Source organism: Ambystoma mexicanum, chromosome 1q (genome assembly GCF_040938575.1).
Source record: "Ambystoma mexicanum isolate Mex_15411 chromosome 1q, UKY_AmexF1_1, whole genome shotgun sequence".
Classification (NCBI taxonomy): Eukaryota; Metazoa; Chordata; class Amphibia; order Caudata; family Ambystomatidae; genus Ambystoma; species Ambystoma mexicanum.
Genome location: NC_090922.1, coordinates 851,715,496 through 851,736,333, shown reverse-complemented (window position 1 = coordinate 851,736,333; position 20,838 = coordinate 851,715,496). Strand labels below are relative to the sequence as shown.

General features: G+C 45.9%; 1 protein-coding gene across 3 annotated transcripts in view; it reads left to right on the top strand.

Annotated features, from left to right (window-relative positions):
* Positions 1 to 20,838, top strand: part of LOC138538019 (coagulation factor XIII B chain-like) — a 792,475-nt gene that overhangs the window by 79,251 nt on the left and 692,386 nt on the right. For all 3 annotated transcript variants that reach the window (XM_069641499.1, XM_069641498.1, XM_069641497.1), the window contains exon 3: positions 12,244 to 12,420. In XM_069641499.1, the coding sequence (XP_069497600.1) occupies positions 12,244 to 12,420 (177 nt within the window). The remainder of the gene's footprint in view (positions 1 to 12,243; positions 12,421 to 20,838) is intronic.

The window sequence follows — 20,838 nt, the reverse complement described above, 5'->3', positions numbered from 1 at the left end:
GGACAGTCATGACTACACTGCTTACACAGAGGACCACATTGGGGTATAAGCCTCTGGCGTATTACAGTGGGGATCTTAGACCCAGTTATGAAAGGACACTTTCCTTGCGAACAGTCATTGGCAGCCACTGCGTTCATAATTGACAAGTCTACAAGCATTGTAATGGGCTGCTCTATGACACTTTTTATGGAACGTGCTTTGTTTGCCATTTTAGAGAAACCCAAGGGCACATTGACATCTCAGAGAGGTTCTGTCTGCTTATGAAGCAATGATTTCGAACCCAACAATCAAAATTGTCAGATGTAAAATAGTGAATCCAGCCACATTTTGTAGCTGAGCCAGTGGCAGAGAAGGATCATTATTGATGGATCTTCAAAAATTGATCAGGCTAGTGGGGAGAGACATTCTGGCGCAGCTGTAGTAAGGCATGGAGCAAATGGCGAGTTTGAAGTGGTAGCAAGTGCAAGACAACCGTCTCACTTTTCGGTGCAAGCAGCAGAATTGGTAGTGCTCATTGTCGTGCTTGAGAAACACAAAGGGCAGGAAGTAACGGTGTACAGTGACTCCGCCTATGTCAACTGTACATGCAAGGCTAACCTGCTGGGAAAGGAGGGGCTACCTCCGTGTGATGGCACTCCAGTGGCTTTATTGGACAGGCTTATTAAGCCGCTACAACTCCCTTTAGCCATCATGGTCATTAAACGTGCTGCTCACACTAAGCAAACAGACTTTATTTCTTGCGGAAACGAAGCCACAGACGTAGAGGCCAAGAGGGTTGCATATTCTACAGATATTTCAGGTTTTGATACTCCAAATGTTAAAGAAAAGGTAGTGACAGTTAAGGTGATACAAGAAGGGTTTATAACTACTGTTGACCCAATTAATGGAGATTCATGGAAGTGCTCCACAGGAAGAGCAGGAATTATGGAAGCAAAAGGGGTGTTCTTTATCACCCTCGGAAACATTATGTTGTCAAGACAGCACTGGAAAGCCAGTAATACCAGTAGCATTGTTAAAGGTCGCACTTGAAAAACTGCATTATCGTGCGCATGTAACTAGGGAAAGTCTTGCAGCAACAATTGCGGAAGACTGGTTTATTCTAAATATGTCAGAACACATTGCATTTTATGTAGTAAACTGCATCGTATGCCAAAATGTTACCACTGCAACCGATTAGAAGAGTTATTCCTCGACTGAATGGTCAGTTTCAGCATTTACATATTGACTATGCTGATATGCTGCAGGTGTGTAGTGGATACAGGTATCTGATAGTGATGGTGTTTCTTTCTCCAGGTGGATCGAGACAGGTCTGTATACACACCCTGAAGCCACTAGCACTGCAATGTTTTTAGTGTGCAATGTCTTTCCAAGATGGGGTGTGTGTGAAGTGCTGAGATCCGATAATGGGCCACATTCTGTCAATGTGTTAGGATTCCTTTGGGATTGTTATGGAGGAGATGGAGGAAGCACCATTCTTGCTATAAGCAGTGGAATGCAAAATGGCGCCTCCTTTGTTCCATCTCGGTAATTCACAGGGAGCGCTCAAGCCTTTTTCAACATAGCGGCACGCTCACTACCCGTTCTATATCAGTCATCACAATGAACGGGTAGGTGCGTCGCTTCTGTCTCGCTCCGTTGTGCCTAAGCCTCTTGCCTCTGCACTACGAACCTTTGCTACTTCATTAGCGTTGTTTGTTTCTCTATCTCCGTCTTTCCCCTCTCCAGTCTTTTCAGCTCTCTTCATTGTGTTTCTTCGTGGAACCTACTCATTCCTTCCATTTTTCCCTTTCTTCTACCTTCCATCCTTCTATCTGCTCTTACTTTTATTCTATCTGTTTACTTTCCTTTGGCGATTCTTGCCGCCGGTTTTCCTCCGCCTAATTAGCAATTTTCCCGTTCCATCTTTCAACCCACTGTTACCTACCGTCCTCCTGGTTTTCTCTGCTGCCCTCCTGGAGCCCCTGCACTTCTTACTCCAGTCGGCAATCACTACTCCTCCTCAACCTTGTGACTTTCTCTGTGCAGCTCCTCGGCAACTTACCAGTAGTTTCTTTGCAAGCCGCACACATTGCTTCTCGCAATCTACTTACCATCATTCTACGATTGCTACAGGCTCCACTCCAGGCTCCAGGATCCATCTACAGCACCCCGAAAACCTACTACTTCGGAACTTGGAGTGTCTTCCGGAATACTACGACTAATTAAGTTTTCTTCCCCACGAGGGTTCCCCAAGGGTACTGCCCCTGTGGTGCACAGAGCCTGGTTACTGGCCTCTGGACGCCGTGGGGGACGTATTCCCATTTCTACTGTTCCGACACTGCCAGCATCTGCACAAGACTGCAACTGTGAGTACCTAAACGTGTTTCTGAATAGCACAATGAAGTTTTTGAACAGATAGGGCTTGAGTAAAGCATACGTTTTCTTCTGCTTATCACCTGCAAGCAAACGGAATATGTAAGACTCATTGGTCTCCTTAAAGAAAGGATTGCCAAACTCAAATTGACATTGAAAAAGGGATGGTTATATTGCTTGCCCTTAGATTTATATGCCCCAAGGGATCACCCTGAGTCAGACCGCCACCTCACACCCCATGAACTAATGACTGGGAGGTGGATGAAAGCACCTCTTGCACATCCACCGAGGAGTAGAAGTGATGCACAGAGTACACCAAAAATGTTAGGAAACGAGTTACAAGATTATCTAGCATGTATGACCGCTAGTATCTCTAATTTCAGATCAACTCAAGCGCCAGGGCGATCGGTCTCAGAACACAGATGAAAACAATTCAGCAACCAAACCTTTTAAACTATTATCAGCACCCCAACTATTTGCTGGCAATTGTATCCTAATTAGAAACTTTACTAGGAAGTGGTACATCCCACACTTTAATGGCCCATTTATTGGTGAAAATGTCACTCCCTCAGCAGTAAAATTGCAAGGCAGACACGTGTGGATTCATCTAAATGATGTGAAGCTGTGCACCGGTGAGGCCGAACCGCCTCCAACGATCCATAAGCACGACAAAAAACAAAATGTCAGTGTGTGCAGACTCGATCGATGACAAAGAAGAAGGATGATAAATCAACTAGCTGATTAAAAATGCTGATTTGCATTTGAACTGTGACTCCCCTAGGACACTCCTTATAGATATTATAGTAGGCGTGTAGAAATAGAACGTCCCGGTATAGAACGTATACTTAGATCTTTCCCTTGAACCAACCACAACCCCCCATAGGTTTTTCTTATTTGCCACGTAGTATGAGGTCACTTATGATGAATTTTTAGTACTTAAGTATAATTTTGTTTGAAATGCATTGAGAACACTATCAGAAGTTCATTGATGTCTGTTGTAACTCCCTGTTTTAGACAATTGATAATAAAACAGTCGAACAAGACTTTGCCAACTTCCTGAGTCGGTCTGATTATTTGATGTAAGAGTTAATCTGCATCCCACCCATTGCATGACTTGTTACTGATTAAGGACCATACGTTCAGAAGTTGTCTCGATGGTGCAGATTTGGTGAGAGGCTGAGGTCCATTCCAGTGCTTGAGTCCAGGTCACCAGAAGCCGTCCACAGGGCTGTGCTGCGGCTGCAGCACCAAAGAATCAAAAGTCAGAAAATCGCCATATTAAAAAACTCAACCTCAAAAGTGACCTATGCACCAGTCACCATCAGAAGTCATTGAGGGTCCCAGGGGACTTACTTCCATCTGCCAAGCCTTTAAGGAGCCCACAGCAAGTTTCACCTCCTCAGGACTTCTAGAGTCGTAGAAATCGCCAACCAATGGAGAGCACCGTGAAGAGTAAAACTGTTGCACTTCCGAAAGACTCTTATTCCTTTTTATTGTTAGACTCAGCATCCCAGTGGCTCCTTCTTCCAAAGGAGTCCATCCTCAGAGGAAATGGTTTTGTAAAGCCACAAAACTCTGCCACTTCGCCTGCCAAGGTACCAAAGGTACTGTGATGAGGAAGAGCATTTTATAGCCTCACGAGTCATTCAGAGGTCCCCCGATTCATCTTGGATGGATCCTGTTGTACTGTGGCCTCTGAGGTACTTTGGGGTGGTAGAACCTTTTAAAAGAAAGCACAAAGTTATTGAACATTATTGGACTGGGATGTAAAAGACAACAAAAGTTACTCCCTACCTTGTCTATTACAGGTTGGGAAGGTGGGGGGGTCTTCACTCAGAATTACTTGTCTAGTCTAAAGAAAGCATTTTGCCACTGTTCATAACTAACCTGCCTTTCTTTCCTATTAAATGCTGGTAACACCTTACTGAAGAATTCACCTGTCATTTAAAACTGTAGTTAGTGCAGTTCTTACTGAATTTAAGTATTGTTTTGTACCACATAGAGTGTATATATTTACCATTCTCTGAATAAGTATTCCATATAAAAAGTATTATTTAAATGTATCTACTGTTGGTAGAAGTAGCAAACCTTATTTTGTATAAGGAAGCTGTGTTATCACCTAACGTAGTGTGTGGACATTCCTTTGTGGGGGCTTTGGGTTAACACTGTACTCAGGAACCTGCCTGCATCAACCTCCTGAAAGCTTAAGCCTGACTGCTCGCCACGTTATAGCAAATTGAGAGTCTTTCTGGGGGGTTCTGTGCCTTTACCCTACCATATAGTCCCCCCCTCCAGTCGCTACAGCAGTAAAGAGGTGTTCAACAAGAATCAGTGTTTCTTTTTCACAATATTCACACAGATCCCATATATTCTGCTCCTTCCCTGGCCACTGTGTTGGTCAAATGGTCTATGTTTGTGTTTCCGTTCACAGAGTCCTCTCTTCCAGTGTGCATGCATCTTCACTACATTTATATTGTGCAACCTACTGGCTAGCTCTTCTACCTGTCTCAATAGCTGTTCACATGTAACTAGGCAGCTATCCATAGCCTTCCACGATTTTACATACAATGTACATCCTCTAAACAGCAAGTCTGAATTCATCATAACATTGATACATATGCATGTCTGACATGGTATAACATGTTTTTATGCCATTGTGAAGAACTGCCATCTGGCAAGGGAGTAGAAGCCGGCTCTCCTGATCTTCAGCTCTTACACGTGGCACAGAGCAGGTTTAAGGGTCACAGGTGCTCTGTTTGACAGCTGCTGTGATAGAACATTGATATTGATATTTTGTTTCTATTGTGCTCGTACACAAGTGTTTCAGAGCGCAACAAGGCAAGGGAGGGGAACAGGGGAGAACAAAACAGCGATCTTACTAGGCCCAGTGACATTGAGAACGCACAAGTGCATGGGAGAGGGGTAGGTGGAAAGGTGCATGGAAGGGGGGCGAAGTAGAGAGTGTGGAGCAAAGGAGAAACAGATAAATAATAATAAATAAATAACAAAGGCAACAAACAGTTGGCAAGTGCTGGGTTTAAAGCAGCAGACAGGGTAGGTCTGATAAGTGCTGGAAGAAAAAAGGGGGGGCTGGTGGCAGGGTGAGCAGGTTCCTGGGCCCAGAGGACAGAGGGTGGCCAGATACACGGTGCCAAGATAGAACAGATCAGCTGGGGAGAGGGGGGCGAAGGCAGAAGCAAAGAGGAAGGTCTTGAAGTGCTTCCGGAAACGGAGATGGTTCTCCTCAAGTTTTAGAGTGGCAGGGAGGCTGTTCCAGAGGGAGGCCGCAGCCAAAGACAGAGATCTACCCCCAGCTTGTTTCTTTGAAAAACGACTGACCCTGAGGGAGTTAAAGGTAGAGGAGCGAAGAGCTTGAGACGGGAGGTATTTGCAGAGGGATAGTTGAAGGTATTTTGAACCCAGGCCCCAGAAAGCCTGTGGACAATGCAGAGAGTTTTTAATTTAACCCTTGCATCCACTGGGAGCCAATGGAAAGATTTCAGAGCTGGAGAGATATGATCCTAGGGCTTGAGGCCAAGGACAAGTCTCGCAGTTGATTAGTTGCAGAGGGCGGAGAGTAGAAGCAGGTAGATTTAGAAAGAGGCTGTTACAGTAGTCCAACCTCGAGAGAACCAGAGCTTGTGAGACCATGAGCTTCTGGGGGAAGGAGAGGAAAGGCAGAGTACCTCTGTGGAGGTGCAGTAGGAAGTTTGACTTTTTAGAGACATCAGAGATGTGGACAGAGAAGGAAAGTGTAGAGTCAAAGAGGAGCCTGAGGTTCTTAGCATCTCAGGTGTGGGTAGGAGGAGGGCCAAGGGAGGCCGGCCAGAGAGTGAGGGGAAAGGATGGTGAAGGTGTGCCGATGAGGAGGATCTCCGTCTTGCTGGCATTCAGACAAAGATCATTGGCGGCACACCAATCTTGAATGGCAGTTAGGCAATCAGAGATGAGAGAGGGAGAGGAGGTGGCCGAGGGCAGCCTGAAAATGAGTTGAGTGTCATCAGCGTACCACTGGAAATTTGAGCAGAAAATGTCAATGTAGTGGGGGAGAGTTGCCAGGTATTGGTTGAAAAGCCAGGGCGAGAGGGTAGACACCTGGGGAACACCACAGGTAGAGAGGAAGATAGACTATAGGAAGGACCCAAGTTGGACCTGGGAAAGAGGTCACTGCATACATTTAAGTGTGACCTCTGAACCAAAACCATAATAATTCAGAAGAAGTGACAGTTTGGTGGCAGTTCAAAGTTTAAATATAAGCAATACCTGGATTTTGTTTTGGTGGGTGACTGATAGTTCACACAGTTATAAAAGCCACGTGTGATTTTTAGCATACGTCTTTCAACTTTGTGTGCCCAGCTTAGCTAAGGACAGGCTGCATTAATTCTCCCCAGGCTGCCTGTCTCTGCTGCAGAGAAGGAGCTGTCCCTTTTAGATTGTATTTGATGTTGGGTAACATCTCTCGCCAGCCCAGAAAAATCTCAGCATGTGAGTCCTGGTAACCAAGCTTCAAGGAGGAACATGCACCTTAAACAAAAGGCCCACCTCACACGAGGTTGTTATATACCAAGGAGCCTTAGAAGTTTCAGGCTTGGAAAGGGCGGCTGGATTGTACAGTAAGACAGAGCAGAAAAGAATAGAGGAACAATTCCTATATTTTGTTTTTCTGTGGCCTTCTCTTTCCTTCCTGTCTCCTCGCACAGCAAAGCACTTTGCGTATGATGCAAGAAGGCAAAGGACCCCTTAAAGCAGGCTTGTGTTTTCCCAATCTCCTGTTTCTGGTTGCTTTCATAAGGAAGGGGCCACCCGTTCCCTTCTTCGGACTTTGCATCATGAACAGAAGAATTCATTGGGCATCTGTTGGGACTGCATTCCATTCCAAAGTCCTCCACCAGTGAGGTGAGGATGGTGTTCCAAAGAAGGGACAAGCTATGTCCTCTAACCACCCCAAGTGTACAGTGGATGTGACTTGCTGTTGGGCCAAGGCCTGCACTCTGCCAGTTCCTGCAGGTGCCATAGTTCCTGCAGGTGCCATCTAGCTCTGTGGACTCGGATCGAAGAGAAATGTGACTCAGCTTGTCCTAAAAACCTTTGACTGAGAAATGTGACTCAGCTTGTCCTAAAAACATTTGACTGGGACTTGCAGCACCCGGAGAAGCTCAAAGCAACACACTTCTGTTTTCAGCACTTTGAACCATCTTCAAACCAGTTCAACCACATTCAAAGTCATTGAATCACCAGGATCTGCGGTGCTGCCTTTGGCACTCGCACCAGATGCTTCAATCTGCTTCCAACCGCATTCGAACTGTGTTCAATGCCCCAAGAAATTATTAGGGTCCCTGTTTGGACAGCTTTGAACTGCATTCGAATACATTCAAGGGTCTTTGACCGATGTTCGCACAGCTTCGAACCGCATTCGAACTGTGTTCAATGCCCCAAGAAATTATTAGGGTCCCTGTTTGGACAGCTTTGAACTGCATTCGAATACATTCAAGGGTCTTTGACCCATGTTCGCACAGCTTCGAACCGCATTTGAACTGTGTTCAACGTCTTTTGATCTGACACAGTACCGGCAACGCTGCTTTGGCACTCCGTTTGCATTTTTCAACCACTGCTCGCAACCTGCGATGCTGCTTCGACGTGCAAGGACGGCACACAGAAGCCTGGTTCCTTGCTGTAAAACCACCCAAATACTGTAAGATTATGCTGAGAGGCCTAGTTCCCCCAGGCCTACCTTTTGGACCATAGTGACTGCTATGCCCCCATTTCCACCATTTTCTACCAAGACGTGTCTTTTTAAAAGTGACATTGTTGCAATGTATTCCTCTTCACCCCAGCTACATTACCCAGATTGTTTTCATCGCCATGTTCTTAATTTTTTATATTGTTTCCCCTACAGGTGGGTTTTTGCTGTTGGTTTAATAGTCAGCTACTTTCATATTGGTGTGTTTAATTAAAGTATATATACATATATATTTATTGAACCTCTATTGGACATTACTTTATTGTAGAATCGAGTACTATTGTTGTTTGGATTTCCACTGTTATCACATTCACACTCCTCTAAAAGTATAGCCTGCCCTTGGCCCATATTATCCCAAAAGGCAAAGGAGTTATACCTCTTGACTGTACCTGTATCACCTTTATGATAAGGATAACTGTTGGTTTGTAGTTGTCTGGACTGAGTATGCAGTTTAGCAACTATTTGTGCATGTACTCCTGTAGAGCCGTAGTCATTCTGTCACACTGATGAACATCATTAGGGATTTGATATAAAATAAAAAACGGTGTAATTGACGTTATAGACATTTCCAAGCATTTATAATTGCTACACCAATGGGATACAATATAAGCTCTGCACAGGTCTTGAACGCCAGGTGTCCTGCCTGAGCTATGTCAAGAAAGGGGTCTCTCTTGCAGCAGTACGGTTAGGAAAGATTAACTGTTTAGGAGCCTCCAAACATTTGAGGAAGCTAGGGGGGTGGAGGAATCCCAGCGGAGCAGAAGTAATATGAAGTCCCCAGCTCATTTACACATTCCTCTGGGGGGATGGGAAATGGAGGTACACAGTGACAGCTTTCTGTTCTCAGTGATTGCCTCTCACTCCACTTACTAAATGCACAAGGGCTTCTTAGTGCTTTGGTTTTCTCACCCACCTTCAAAATGCTCCTGTGGTTCTGTGTGCTTTGGCCTTCTTCTATACCCACTGAATGCAAATATGCCTCAGTTGTGTGCCCACAGTTGTGTGCGGTGTTATCAGTGATTTGGCCTTCTTCACTACCTATTAAATGTGCATGGGGAAGTCAGGGCTATGCCTTCTCCTCCAACATTTAAATGCGAGTGTGCTTAACATTGGTTTGATGCTCTCATGCAGCTACACAATGCATGTTGAGTTCTCAGCGCTTTGGCCTTATCCTCGTCCTACAAAAGTACCTGGACCTCTCTGTGCTGCCCTTCGCCTCCTCCCACTGAATGCACATTGGATTCTCAGTGGTTTGGCCTTCTACTAAGATTACAAAATCCACTTGGGTTTCTCAATGCTTTGGCCTTCTCCTACACCAAATAAAGGTACACACGGTTCAGAGTGCTTTGGAATTCTGCTCTGCCTAAAACATGCTCCTAGGTGTATCACTGTATTTGCCCTTCTGTACTGCCTACTAACCTTACAGGGGATTCTCAGTGTGTGACTCTTCTCCTCTACCTGCTAGATTCATGTGCAGTGCTCAGTTCATTGGACATTTCCTAGGCCTACAAAATGCACCTGGCTCTCAGTGATTTGGTCTACTCCTATACCCACTAAATACATCTATCAATCATATATGTAATTAAATGTATTTGTTTGAAAGGTTCAAACAAATAAAAAATAAAAAAATTAATGTGGGGTTATCAGAACTTTGGCCTTCAGCCGCCATCTATGAAAGCCATGTGAGGGTTTCAGTGCTTTGCTCTTCTCCTACCAGATGCACATGGGAGTCTCATTGCTTTTGCCTTCCCCCGCACCTACAAAATATACCTAGGGTTCTCAGTGATTTAGCCTCCTTGTCAGTTTACTAAATGCTCACAGAGTTCCCAGTGCTATGGTCTTTTTATAAGTCTACAAAATGCACATATAGTTCTCAGTACTTTGAACTTCTCTGATCCCTACACAATGCGTATAGGATTCGAAGTCTTTGCTCTTCTGATCTGAATACTAAATGCGGGGGGTGGTTGTTAGTGTTTTGGCTTTCTCCTATGCGTATAAATTGCATATGGAGTTCCAGTGCTTTGACATTCTCCTCTTCATACTAAGTGCACATGTGGTTCTCAGGAATTTGACTTCTCCTACTACTAAATATATGAGCTTTTCATTGGTTTGTCCCTCATCTCCACCTACAAAATACATGAGATGTATACTGCCACTCTGTCCAAAATGGAATTCTAATGTCCTAACTCTTCCTAAGCCCTCTTTTTGATATTTAATTCTACTGTAACGTACACTATCCTAGCTGCAATTCCCTTCCGGAATAAGGCTGAACCACTCCTGCCTATTCAAATTTCAACCATTGACTTTCCCAAGTTTCTACTCACCAGAGTGCATATTGAAGCAAGGTCGAACCAAGTATAATTTCATATATATATTAACTTAGGATAAACCTTTAAAGTACTGCCTAGTCAAACCACTTGAATTTCTAGGGATTTGAGGTTTCAACTATTTGTCTGCGCATGGTTAGTAATCATTTCTTAATCCTGTCATAGTGTTATAAGCTTGGTATTCTTCAAAACACTTATAAAAAACACGTACTCGAGTTGGTACGCGTTTCACTGAATATCTTACCAGTCTTTCTTATCAATAAAGCCGATGTGCTGTTGGAGTTGAAAAAGTGCAGCTTGAATGCAGCTGCAACTTTTCATTACTAAGGTTTTAATAAAATCAGCTTTTTTCATTTATTGAAAATTGAGGCAATGGGTTATTTTTATATATTTTGACTGGTTAGAGCTAGAGAGAGTCACAATTAATTATCTTTTTAAGCACAATATGTGAAAGATTTCCTTCTTGAATCTTTGACATTTGTTTGAACCTTTCACACATGTGCCAGAGTCTCCTACGTAAAATAGATGATTGGGGTTTTCGTATCGCAGAGGTGATTTACTTGTTGCATATGCTCTGACACAGAAAGCTGCAGTTGTAATTTAACAGTCACGTAGCTTTCAAAATGTATACATCTTTTAGAAGGTCTAGCCAACCCATCCCCCCAGATGTTTTGGCCTACAACTCCCATGATCCCTGACCACTGAAGGGATATTTACGCTGACACATCTGGAGGTTGACAAGTTGGCTATTCCATTAGCCCATACAATATGAATGTTTTATGTATTGCATATTGCACTTTTACTTCTAAACAACATGCAACTATGAATAATGTAAAACGTATTATTATGATGTTAAAAGGGTGAAATTTGGTTAAACACTCTTATCTTACCATACATCATTAATATTACAGTGGGTTTGAAAAACAACAAACTCATTTTACCTGCTTTGTGAGTAGAACCGTCTTTGCAGCTAATAATTCACACACACCACAGAGCTACAATTAGCCATCACTCGAAGTTCACCTCCAGACGAGAGCAACGCATCAATGCTTTATGTGTTTGCAAATCAACTGAAACGTTTACGTTTTGGCTTCATTCAGGACATGCAGGACATGACTTTGTCTTGTAGGTGAGTGCCATTTTATAAATAGTTTTATCAACCGAAGACTAACAAAGATAAAACACACAAACACATAGGCCCCCATTCCAAGTCTGGCCGTAGTCCGGCAGAATTACCGCCGAACTACCACCAAATGAAAATACGGTTACTGCCACTTGGTACCGTGGGTTTACCATGCCATTGCAAGTGGCGGTATGTGGTGTAAATCTCCATTCTTATGACTCTGTAGGACACCATGGACTTTTTTGGCAGAACTACCACTCGCAATAATTGCGGCAGCTGTAATTCTGCCGATTTTATTGATTTATCATCATTAAGGTGGATGGTTTCCCTCTGGCATTCTACTGGAGGTAAATTCTCGACTCCAAGGCCAAACTCAGAATTTGGCAGGGCGGGAAAACTGGAGGTAATTCTATTACCGCCACTTTTTTACCACTTTGCCACACTCGGAATGAGGCCCATACACATTTCACCCAAATTGGGGATCATTAGTGTGGCACAGGTTGACATCCTTAAGATTGCACCATTTACATCATAAATATTATGGTGGGTTCAAAAGGATATATTGTATGAAGGATATGTAAGATACTATGTTAGAAAGTAAAGTATGAAATACTATTGAAAGTTTAAATATTGGTTTTGTAAGTGTGTTGCAGATTATGTGCGCATTTTTAATAAATAAAATCACATATTCCTTTTCGCAGAAGTCCTATGCTATTATTTGACCCTGGAGAATGGAGAAATGCTCCCTAAACAGGAGACCTACAATGAAGGAGAAACAGTTGATGTACAGTGCATCACTGGGTTTGTAACGCTGTACAGTCACACCTCAAGGCCAACATGCACGAAGAGTGGCTGGGTGCCACCGCCAAGGTGCGAAAGTAAGTGCCATTTTTGTTGAAAGTTTCACCTATCTGTTTTGCAAACAAGACAACAACTATGCTGTTACATTACTGCTTCTCCTGACCTCAATTCTCCACAGGTACAACAATGTATCCACATATTGAGGGGTGAGAAAAAAATGAGGAATAAAAAAGCAACCACCAATGGTCGTATGTTATTAAAATGCAACTGCAATAGTGAATATGTCGCATGGTAGGCCTTTCACATGGGTAGGTCTGTTTTTATGGAAAGGTAATACTCATCCGCCACTTTGGTCGCCACCATTCGGGAGGCACGAGGAGGGTGACAGATTACCCTGAAGTAGCCTACTCAGCCCTATTACCAGAAATAGTGGTGAGGACATGCCATTTAGCTACAATGAGCTAATCCTGCAGATCAGAGCAATGCACAAATAAACCCAACTTCACCATTCGCCACTTTATCCCATTTTTCCTACATTTTACCAGAAGACCTTTGGCCCGCCGCATTTAAACAAGTGCATATGCGTTTCTTTTATTTAGGACTCCCAAGCTGACAGCTGCCCAACAGTACGTCTCTAGGGCATATCAAATACAACATGGCATATTTTCTTAACATGATTTATCACTTAAATATTCTTCTTATACTAGCACATTTTATGTTTTAGAATTTGCTTTTTGGACTCTGGAAAGTTACCACAGCATTTCTTTCAGTGATTTCTTTCAGTGTCTTACGCTTGTCCTTATCGTGGTGCTCAATGCCCACGCCAGGTATATCCAGACCTTGGAATGCTGGAGAAAAAAAATGCCAAGGAGAAAATAAGAGGATGGGAAAGTGAGACATGATTGCAGAAGCACATGCAGGGAGGGATGCAGTGAGGGCACCATGGTTTGTTATATCATGGGTGAATATCAGTCTCGTTAGGTGGACCGTAGTTCTGAAAAAGGGTGGAGGCAGATATGTCCTGAAATATTTTTATAATTTGTGTTTCCAAGGCAGACTTGGAGAATTGTACGTCTGTACACAATGTAATGTTGGCTGCATGAGGGGGTTGAGAGTGTGCTTGAGCAATTATGGAGGGTTGGTTGTTGAGTTTCCCAGGTATGTCTGTACCCCAGTTGAAATCCCAGAATGTTAATTCTGTGACTGCCAAACCTGAGCCAAGAGTGTCATAGGCAAGAATAGAATGTGTAAAAGGTCAATGTTGTTGGTAAGAGAAAGTGAGGAAATAGAGTGGGCAAACTAGTAAAATCAAATTGAAATACCCTAGCACATTGATGTCACAAAGGCTATTATAAAGAGTTTGAGCCTCATTATAAGCTTGGTGGTATCTTGGTTGTAAATCCGCCAAGATACCACCATACTGTATTACTGTTACTGCCACTTGGTCCAGGCGGTTATACTGCCGGATTAGAAGTGGTGGTAGTTGTAGTCCATAGGACTCCATGGGGGATTTTGCCAGTATTACTGCCAGTGGTAATACTGCCTAATTGGCCAATTTTGGATGGTAAGGCAGCAGAAGTACCTCCAGCTTCTTGTTGCAGGTTTTTCCTTCCCCTTAGTGCCAAACTCATATTTGGCCAGCGTGGTAATGCACCAGTAACCGTATTAGCGGCACATTTTTGCCGCACTGCCCAACTCACAATGAGGCCCAGAGTCTGTGTGATGTAATGGTATGTCCTACTAGACTTTATTGTAGTTTTTCGGTGACGCAGGGTGGTGCCGTACTTGGGAGTAGGATATCCAAGTATAGTAATGCATGATCATCTATGGTGAGAAAATGTGCACTTCATTAGATTGTGTGAAAGGCAGAGGTGGATGCGCGACAAACAGGGTTGGAAGGGCGAGAACAGCCTTGTGTCTCTATGTAGTAAGTCGCGCTTAATATGTTATAGTATGATACTATGCCTTGAGTGTTACCATAAACCAGAGCATCCAGCTGTTAGGTACAAACAGTGGTGTGGAGTATGCTTACGAGCTTTAATTTGCATGTCTACTTTGGGCATTAACACCCTTTTCATGGACTGACTAGCACTCCTGTGTATTATTTATTTGAGTGTTTTGGGGAGTGCTACTTGCCACTTTATAGCTGTTTCAAACTCAACATTAGATATTAATGTGAAATGACATAATGAAGCATGACATAATATAACATGACATAACATAACTAGGTAGTTTAACAAAACCAGTACCATGATCTACAAATTAAAAGGAAGGTGTGATAGAAACCTTACAAATGCAAATAAAAAACAAAACATATTTATTTATGTTTACATTTGTATAGTGCACCGAACCCAGAGGCTTCTGGGCGCAGGCTTGGTGAGGTCGGGAATACTTACATACATGCTTAAGGTTACTGGTTTGATAACTTTGCATAAGGAGGTGATAAATACATACATGCATAATCAAAGTAGCTCTTTGGGATCCTAGTTGTTCATGCAGCAGGGCTGTGATAACGCAATTAGTTGTAAAGGATCATGAAGATCATTACCCAACAGACATGGACCAGGGATGGAGTCTGTCACCACTACACAGCGCTGGGTTGTTTCACCTCGCCAGCTGAACTCTACTTTCGCCAAGGGGCACTTACTCTTTTCGTCAAACCCACTGATGCTACAATCAGACCCATCAATATATTGGCCTGCCTGTACCCACTGTCAGGTGACAGCCACGGTGTTTCGAACCGCAGCAGTTTTGTGTCCATTGATTTACACATGCTCTAGATACAATTGAGTATTATTGGGAACTGGGATCCCCTTCGGAGACCCAGTACTGATCCGACTCAGTGTAACCAATCCACATTCGGCCACTCCCTGGCCTAGTGGGAATTCCTCCTCTGAGAGGCCCACACTAATGATGGTCTCTTCCACGAGTCCAACATTCGCTATGGCTTCCTTGGGTAAGCCCTTCCAAGCAGGATCCCCTTTCCTATGGCCCAGTTTCTCCATACACGAAACAACTTTGTGTGGTTGGAGCGCAGGTGTCCCAGTGTTAGGGGTGCCTGTGCTCCTCCTTTTGGTGTGCACAGCTGAACTAGCGTTTTTTGATTTCCCTTCGTTCCTTTGGGGACCTGACTTCGAATAGGCTAGGGTTGGACCCTTGTCCTTCCCATCCTTGTTTACTTTTTTGTGTGCCAATTTCTCTTCCGGTTTGGTTGTGCTCACCTGAGCCTTCAGTACTCACAAACCTGTCTGCAGCCTTTGCAAGCTCCCTAGGGTCTCTGATAATCTTGTCCACAAGATGCTCATGTAGGTCAACCTCACAATATTTCAATACATGCTCACACGCAATCAACTTGTACATCTCTGTAAATGTCCCAACTTTGTTACCAGTCACCCATCCGCTCAGATATTTCAACGACAAGTGTGTGAACACTTTAAATGCCAGCCCACCTTTCTTTCCGAGCTCTCTGAAACTCTTGAGATATTGTTTTGGGGATTTACAGAACTTCCCGAGTAGGACTGCTTTCCTGCTCCCATCAACCGGCCTTTCCTCAGGAGTAAACTGAAGAATTGCATCAGTCCCTGGTGTCGGTAAGCAACTCATCAGGGCTGCACCCCCCAGTACCTCATCCACCTCCTGTAGCTGGAGAGCCAGCTTGAGCACTTCAAACCAGTCAAAAATATCCTTCCCCACTTCATAAGCCTGCACTAACTCTTTGGCGATGAGTCACCAGGGCTTATCCTGGGCACTCTGGTTTGAGCCTCTCCTTCTGCTTTTGCTAATGGTGGAACTGTTGGCCTCCTTCTTCTCTTCAAAGGTCAGCTTGCACAGCTCTATGGTGACCTTGTGTCAGGCTTACCTCTGGTGCCCTGCAGGAGTTCCTGATCTGGTCTGTACCGATGTGTAGCCCCCTCACTGGCTGTCCTCACCCAGATGCTTGCTCCAGCCACTCCTTCCCCCACTGGTTGATTGGGGATTAACTCCCAGGGGACTGTGAGGTCGGGATGGACCTGGGTAGTTTAGGGACCTTTGGGATGTATTGTTCTAGGGTTCAGGGTGACCTAAAGGTAAATACAGGGTAAGTATAAGCACACAGCCTTCCCTCTTGCCCCTCCCCTTCAGAGCCTGGGTTAGCTGGCTGGCGCCAAAGCGAGTTATGCTCACCGTAATGTTTGCAACTACGGTTGCTGTCCTCGGGTATGTATCGGATTCCAGTTACTTCACTAAAGGTGCGTGGTCCAAGCCATCTGCGAAACACAGGATACCACGGTTCACAGGTAACTCTTGATTAAACACAGTGACAGGTAAGTCTTGATTAAGCATGAGTGTCAAACTTGCCGTGCTTGCAAACTTGTTCTGTACAGCTACTAGGCTTACTTTCACAATGTCTTTCTTCTTTACAGGAGCAGAACGACTGATGGTCGACACCACCAGGAGATGCTGAAGGAACGGAGCTGGACTCAATGCACAGGTGAGCACACTAGGCACTGGGGCGGGAGGCGGTCGAAGAACAGAATGGGATCTCCCACACTGTTGCTTTGCCTTTCAGGTCCTCGGATACTGCGGGACCGGCAATAGTCAGAGAAGCGAGGAAGAACCAAGTTGAGTAGACGATGAAGAACCAATGTCCAAGATGAGAAGCCCCACCGGTCGACTCCGGGTGCTGTTCGGGAAAAAACAAGAAAACTAATGCAGAGACAGAGGGGGTCATTCCGAGTTTGGAGGTAACTTTCCTTTCTGGCATGGAGTAAATACCATGTCCGTGTAGGTCAGAGCCCGCTAATAGAGGACTATTAGGATCTCGCGGGCACGAGCTTTCCGCCATGCTGGTAACGACATTACCGGCATGCCGCTAAAGTCCCGAAAATGGCCCTTAGCGCCATCAAGTGAAGTGCAGATTGCACTACCGGCATGAAGCAAGACGGCATTAGCGGTCACCACTAGTAACCAAGCGGAACCGGAAGTAGCGTCATCGCACAGGAATGGGAAAGAGCATGGCAGCCATATTTAAAAACACAATCCATTGCCATCCTCAGCAGCCAGGACCTGTAGGACATTGCTGTGTGTGAAATCCAATCCACAATAACACTACAATGCCCAAGGCTGTGAAAAAGGGCGCATCATGCCAGCACAAGGAGCGCTTTAATGAAGATGAGTTAACCATGCTTGCGGAGACCCTGGCAGAAAATGCTGATGTCGTGTTTGTCCATAGCCTCAAGAGGGAGGCCATAATCAGAAAGAAGGATATCTGGGCACTAGTGGCGCAAAAAGTAAGCGCGGTTGGCAACACCCCCTGCACAACCAAGGACTGCAGGAAGAGGTGGGATGACTTGCGCCTGCGAGTCCGTAACATCCTCTCAGCCAACAGGAGCCAGGCCATGGCAACTGGCGGAGGAGCAAGCTCTCCCATAAAGCTGTCCCGGTGGGAGGACATATGTGCAAGCCAAATCGGCATGGAGGCCATTGAAGGTGTTGGAGACATGGAGTGTGGCACCACGTCATCAGCGGACGGAGGTGAGTGTCCTAAGAAAACACTGTAAGGCAGAGTCTGATGATAGTCCACCAATATGTCTGCCTAAAGAGGCAAGCCATGGCCCAATACACGCACATTCCCAGCATAGTTGACGTACGCAGCACAGACACATGCAGATGCCTGCAGCAAGGCAATGTCATACCTTACACAAACCACACTAAGATGTCAATGGCATAAGTCACACTGCATGCAGGCCACAACATATATTCATGTTACATAGCATACGTCAGCCCCAACATGAGTGACCCCGACGTATGCCTGCATTACCCACCCATATAGCAAGCAACGTGATCATCCAAACTCAACTGCCTATTACCCTCTCATGTATAGATGAGCAATAATACAAATGTATGCATGATGCTTCTGAAACCATCACTCATGCCGTCCCTCTCTTCAACCCCCACAGGCTCAGACCATAACCATGAGGTCTGGGACTCACCCCCACAGCCAACCACATCCCGGAAGACGGCCCAGGATGAGGGCAACAGGCCTTCGACCTCAAAAGCCCAACACAAGGCTCGCCATGCACCACAGAGGAAACCACCTCCGGATGCCACGGCACTGGTGCCGCCAAGGGCCGTCGAGACAGAACCCGCAACTCCAGTCACACTGGCACAGGGCACAGCTGAAGCTACACACTCAGCAGAGTCCAGTTCACTCATGGAGGTGGCAGCCACAGTACCCCTGGCTGAGGAGGAGGCGCAGGAAGAGGTGTGGGTGCCCGTGGAGGACGACTCCTCTGAACTGCCTCGTACACCAAGTCCGGCACCATCCTCACAACTCAAATCGGTAGACTCCGACCACGCCACCACCCCAGAGCAGTCTGGGGGGGTGTTCAACCAAGGGCCCATAGGGGAGCCGATAGAAATTGTACATGACACCCAAGCACACTCCACCTCCACAGGTGTACTGGCGGGTGTGCAGCGGCAGGAGGAGCTAACTGCCCTGGTGCGACAATTTGTAAGTGACAATGCCCAAGCAAGGCAGGAGTGGCGTGAAAACACCACCTCTCTGGGCAAGATCTTTGCCAAACACAGAAGTAGACTGTGCGAGGAGGTAACAGCCCTGCGGCATGTCCTCGGCCGCATTGCTGATGCATTGGAGGCTGAGCGTCCGGCCCCCAAATGGAGCATGCGGCCACCCCATCGTCCTTGAGCTCCACACAGACAAGTCCACTGTAAAGGACCGGTGGGGGGTGTCTGTACTTCTGCTCTCTATATGGTAGAAGAGAGGCACAGAAGACCCCAGCCAAGATTCTCTAGTACGGTAGCAATGCACGAGCAATCAAGGCCTAGCTTCTCAGGAGGTGATGCAGGCTGGTTCTTAAGTACAGTGTAGTCCCCAAGCCCCCACAAAGTAATGTCCACACACTGTATTGGTTAGAACACAGTCTTTATATAATCAATATTCAAGGTTATGTACAATTATCATAATAACTCACTTTGTACTTAGGAAAATCAACAATGGCAAATATATACAATTCTAAAGTGGTACCACCCTTTGTATTAGATCTCATTAAAGTGCATCAACAATACTGTAACAATGTCACACAGATCAATAGAGTGAAACCAGCAATAGAGAGAGGAGAGAAAATAAGATGGTTGAGCAATAGGCAGAATACTGGCCCCTACCACTAGACACAATTCTGTGTGGAGATCCCCCCACCTTGGCAACCTGTAAAATAAAGATATAGCACAAGCCCAGTCCATATATTGTTCTGCAAGTCTTATTCCCTCCTATAATGTTTTTACCCCCCCAATGTACCTGGTGGAGTAGAGTTCTTCGAAGAGGCGTTGACAGATCCTTCTTGAGCGACCCCCTTTCAAGCGGGAGTCGCGGATCGTCGAGAGGTGTCGAGAAGCGTCGCGGAACTCGGCGTTCGGCGGCGGGGAATCGACGGCCCTTCTTGAATGCCTTCCCTTTCAAGCGGGAGACACGGGGCGTCGAACGACCGTCGACAAACAGGGTAAAACGGTGTCGATGAGGCGGCAGCTTCGTCCGAGCGGTGCTCGTCGGCGTCGGGGCGTCGGCGTCCTGCAAGGCAGAGGCGTGCGGGGCACCTCGGTGACAATAGTTCTGGACCGCAAAGATTGTGGAGACGGAGGCCCAGCAAGGGCGTCGAGTCGTTCGAGTCTTTGTGGTCTTCGGGTGGCGGGAAACCCACCGGCAGGTTTCTCCTCGGCGCGTTGGTCGTCCTCGACTTTCTCCGGCAGGATAAAGCGGTCAACGTTGCGGACGAGGGAGTCCTTCGATTCGAATGTTCTTAGACAAAGGAGCGGGTGGCTCCGGTCGTCGGCGGCACGGCGTCAAGTGGTTCCCACGGCTGGGCAACACAACTTCGACGGGCCTCCAGCGGTTACACAAACCTGCGAACCCTGGTCGACGGCAATGGACTTCGACGGCGGCGATGTCCGGGTGCTTCACTTCGATCTCCTCGGTGGTCCCGTCTCGGGTCGGCAGCCTTTCGAGGGTCTGTCTTCCAGGGCGCTTCGACGAAGATGGATCGGTGCTCGATGGTCCCTCGGAGCACGGGAAGAGGGCGCCTTACCAGGTCCTCTCTCTGGTCAGTCTTCGACGATTTCGGCAGCCTTCGGATCGGTCGAAGCAAAATGCAGCAGCAAGTCTTCTTCTTCCAGCTGGACGTCGAGGATCAGCAGTTCCAGTTACTCTTAGAGTGGAGACTCAGCCCCAGAACGCTTCTGAACAATTACCAGTGGTGAGAGGTCCCCAGATATACTATTCTGTCTCTCATCCACACTGCTGGCACACACTCAGCAGCCAATCATACAGAAGGGCATTCATGCAGTCAGTCAGCCAATCAGGCACACAGTGCATTCAGGCCACACTCCTCCCTTTCAGACACTCAAAACAAGGAATGTGGATTGGGACAAGTACCCAGCCATTCAACACTACACACTGCATTCAGGCCAGTTTCGGGCAGGGCTGTCTGTCTTTGTCTCTT